Source organism: Chanos chanos, chromosome 9 (genome assembly GCF_902362185.1).
Source record: "Chanos chanos chromosome 9, fChaCha1.1, whole genome shotgun sequence".
In the NCBI taxonomy this organism is placed as follows: domain Eukaryota; kingdom Metazoa; phylum Chordata; class Actinopteri; order Gonorynchiformes; family Chanidae; genus Chanos; species Chanos chanos.
This window is the reverse complement of record NC_044503.1, coordinates 28,327,721-28,331,892: the sequence shown is the minus strand read 5'-3', so window position 1 is coordinate 28,331,892 and position 4,172 is coordinate 28,327,721. Positions and strand designations below refer to the sequence as shown.

General features: G+C 41.2%; 1 protein-coding gene across 1 annotated transcript; it reads right to left on the bottom strand.

Moving 5' to 3' along the window:
* Nucleotides 1-2,730: 2,730 nt before the first annotated feature.
* Nucleotides 2,731-4,172, bottom strand: LOC115820025 (trypsin-2). The gene is made up of 5 exons (XM_030783461.1): nt 4,123-4,172; nt 3,879-4,029; nt 3,484-3,734; nt 3,111-3,349; nt 2,731-2,878 (listed from the first exon to the last, which is right to left on the bottom strand). Exons 1-5 carry the CDS (start codon nt 4,160-4,162, stop codon nt 2,831-2,833), a joined length of 729 nt encoding a protein of 242 aa, XP_030639321.1. The 5' UTR covers nt 4,163-4,172; the 3' UTR covers nt 2,731-2,830.

The following is a 4,172-nucleotide window of genomic DNA, read 5'->3' as shown; positions in this document are numbered from 1 at the left end:
AAAACAGTTTCATTGTAATGAAATAAATAAATAATGAAATTGAAGCTGAGGAGCTTGGATTTCAAAAGGTTTATATCCAAGTCTTTGAAGTGCCCAGTTAGTGACGCTGGATTTGGGCTTATCAGTATAAGGTTGCAATAGCAAGTTGAACTTGTTGCCATAACAGCAGCTGTTTCTACTTTCTAAACTTTGTCTCTATGGATTTATTTCCATTTTTTAAAAACTTTTTTTCCAACTGTGAACAGAGGAAAACATGTGAGTCACCCCATGGGCATTTTGATGTTTAGGTCAAAATTGTGGGTGCAAATGTTTGAGCTCTGATTGGAATTCCAGTATATTCTACTAATGCACAACCTAATTAGCAATGTAAACATGTAATTTTTTAAAGTAAAGACAATTTACTTTTTTATCAATGTGTGATACATGGATATGTAAAAAATTAACATGTCCTGTCAAGCTCCCATACACCATCAGCTCACCTCAGTGCTGTGTATTGCCAGCTTTGCTTTTTTCATTTCTGAGGAGGTTTCTCCACAATTGAACAACTCTATGTTTCAATATGAATTGGTAATGAATAGGTAATTTCAGCACGTTTCAGCATGTTCTACAATGCCTAAGAAATGTTCAAGCTCAGGTGCATCAGATTCAATTGAGTTCACTTAAAAGTTTATTGATTTGAATGTCATCGTAGCCCAAGCACCGATTGAATGCTTTTCTTGAAGAATTATTAACTGTTTAGGAAGCACCTAGACAATGTGAAGTTTCATTTCTTGGTTTGTTCAATGGTGCAACTAAGAGGCCAAGTGGTATTATATCCCTGAGAAGAAAGCAGATAGAGTTTGTCAGAAGGTTTTGATGTTTGAAGTTTTTGCAAGTGAGACCAGTTGAGTCTCCTTGCTATAAGTTCTTTCTGATTTTCTCTCCTCCGATTGTTTGTGCAATGACCTGGTAATACTTTCTCTTGTGGAATCCCTTTCAGGCAGTGTTGGTGGCACATTCATGCTTAATGAATCCTTTCCTGCTACAGTTTCTTTTCTTCATTAGTTGATCCATGGACTCCCAATATGTTCCACAAAGTCTTCATTTCTAGATGTCCACTAGATGATCAGGCTTTTGCCAAGGCACCTGTCAGTGAGGGTGGCATTCTTATTCAATCTTTGGTTGAACATCACGTAGTTTGGTGTTTTGTGAGATGTTCAAATGAGATCCAGATGTTCTTTGAAGAATTAAAAACCAGATATTCAGTTTTTGATTGTGGTGACATTGGTCGGGATCCCATAGTGATCAATTTGAAGCCATATGGTTCTCGGGCAAGGCTGCTTATGGATTCCTATGAAATCAGAGGTTTCCTTCACTCTTTCATCGTACCTATTTCTTCAATGCGGTTTATCATCTTCATATATGATCTACATGACAGACTGTTTTTTTCTTGCGGGTCAAGGACAGAAAAATGGTGATCCATGTCTTTTTCCAAGGTGGCAGCTTTCCCAGCCTCAAAAACATGGTTCAGCCAGAAGGGCACTCAAAGAGCAGAGACCTCCGCCAAGGCCAAAAGTCCACTCTCCTCTGATATTCAAATGTGCAACCTCTACCACCACATATGTCTAGACATATTAGAACAACAAAGTCAGAATGTATGATTGTGAAAGTTAATTTATTGTAAGAAACGATTAGCGATTATGTGCGTGTTATGCGAGCCCACAATAACCTTTAAATAGACGTACTTTGGTCATATGATTGACTTGGAAAAAACAGTAAGGATGATTTAGACATTGCTTATTTCTTACACACCTGCTGTATTTGTTTCTGCAGTGATGTCTGAGGTGGCTGTTAAGTCATGTTGTATGTGTAGTCGTGGCACACCATTCACTGTAATTATGATGGGTTTGTGCATATGCGACAAGTTCAGTTCATCTCACAATGTTAACAAAAGTGAAAAATAATATGTGGATCCACCCCCTGACTCGAATCCACTCCAAAATTTAATGGGTTTTTCCTTGGCCCACCCTCCACCCCTCCACCAAGTTTCATGAAAATCGGCCTGGTAGTTTTTCCATAATCCTGCTGACAAACAGACAGACACACAGACAGACAAACAAACCGCAATGAAAATATAACCTCCTTGGTGGTAAATATTCCAAGTCCCAGTAAGCTTGTTTTTTTTGTGTGTGTGAGGAGATTCATCAATCTCCCATCACCCTTTCTTTTAGACAGGGTTTTTTATTTGGTTTCCAGTTGCCAGTGTTTCTATAGCTGATGCTTTTTTTGCTTCCCAGAGCAAGTTGGCTAGCCTCCACCATTCGGATCAGACACTTACTTGTGGTGTGGTTGAACCTAGCAGGGATATGCATTCCTTTGTAAACTGACTGTATGGACTCAGCGTACATGTCAACTATGGCAAAGTGAAAGTCAGGGAGTCCTATGCAATTGAATGAGACCACGGCATAGTTTCATATGAACATAGGGATATGTTACTTGACAGATTTACTTCATGTAAACTACAATTTTTAATTTGGCCTACAAAATAGAGGTGTTTTTTTCTGGCCAGTACTTGTACAACACCAAATTAGGATGATGTTGATAATAAAATAACTACAATCATGAACAGCCTCATTCTATAAAATGCTGGTGCCTTTTCATGTTGTTTGACGGTTATACACATATGTGTATGAATATGTATACCTATATGCTGTTAGGTAAATGAATATGCAGTGAACAAAGTTATGTCTTCATAATTCATTTATTTTGACCACCATCTCCATTACAATAGGAAACACAGCAATGTGTTGTCTTGTGTGACTGCTCTGGATTTGCAGTGATGACATCAGACTCAGTTGCTGGCCATAGTGTCAGCGATCCATTGGTTGAACCGGCAGACCTGGGGAAGGATGAGGGAAGAGACTATTACAAATGATATTCTAATGCAGGATGTGTTGGAGATGATATAAGGTATTTTGATTGGTCTCACGCTTGACACTGCGAATTAAGTGTTTAGTCGTTGAGACATTTAGAACCCTGTGTTTAGTCTGGGTTACCAAAATATGCCAAAGGAGAGGGTCCTGTTATACAATCAAAAACATTTTGTGTGAGAGAGAGTTAAGGAGATTTACCCTGGCGTAGACTCCAGGGTGGTTCTTCTCAGCACAGCCGTAGCCCCAGGACACAACACCCTGCAGCTCACCGTTGCACACAACGGGGCCACCAGAGTCACCCTGGCAAGAGTCCTTGCCTCCCTCCAGGTATCCGGCGCAGAACATGGCGTCGGTGATCATGCCAGGGTAGGAGTTGTCACAGTCACGATCGGACAGGATGGGGATCTCCAGGCACTGCAGCTTATCAGAGTCATCGGCTGCAATCATGTGAAAAGAGATTGATTAAGGGGAAGATAGAGAGGGATCTCATGGCTTTTACATAATCACAAATGTGCCTCATGATTTTGTCCCCATTGTACCAATGAACCCCAGATCTCTGCCTGTTACTTACTGGCGCTCATGGTGTTTCCCCAGCCAGAAACTGTGCACCTTGTGCCAGCAGGGGCACAGCTACTGGGCAGGGCCACAGGCTGGACGTATTGATTGAAGCTGACAGGACTGCTCAGCTTGATCAGCATGATGTCGTTGTCAAGAGTCCAGGAGTTGTAGTAGGGGTTACGGATGACACGAGAGGAATAGATGTACTGCTCTGTGCCTTCGTTGAGGGCAATGTTGTGCTCGCCCAAACGCACCTGGATACGGCTGGACAGGGTGGAATATTGAGAGCAAGCTTTTGATATGATTTCTGTGAATTGTCTTTGGTTTTGTTTTAATTAGAACAAAATATACAGAACCTACAGAAATACTTTATCTTATAAACCAAGACAAAGTGGACTTGTCACTCACGATTGGTAGCAGTGAGCAGCAGACACAACCCAGTTCTCATTGATCACGGAGCCACCGCAGAAGTGGTATCCGACATTCAGAGACACCTGCCAGGGCTGGGAATAGCGAGCACACTCGTATCCTCCAACAATCTTGTCATCCTCGAAAGCAACTGAACAAAAACAAATGGTACCTCAGCCATCACTGATATATAAACCATTTATGTGTGGTAAGCTGCCAGGTAAAGTATAGCATATATACTCACAAGCTGCTCCCAGGAGCACAAGGAAGACCAGAGACCTCATGATTGCTGTA

Bases quoted from the DNA above. Each gene is read 5' to 3' on its own strand.
- LOC115820025 (XM_030783461.1), bottom strand. From the start codon at position 4,162: ATGAGGTCTCTGGTCTTCCTTGTGCTCCTGGGAGCAGCTT. The intron at 4,030-4,122 runs GTGAGTATATAT...GTTTTTGTTCAG, and splicing joins TGTGCTCCTGGGAGCAGCTT to TTGCTTTCGAGGATGACAAG. The intron at 3,350-3,483 runs GTAAGTAACAGG...ACATGATTGCAG, and splicing joins GGGAAACACCATGAGCGCCA to CCGATGACTCTGATAAGCTG.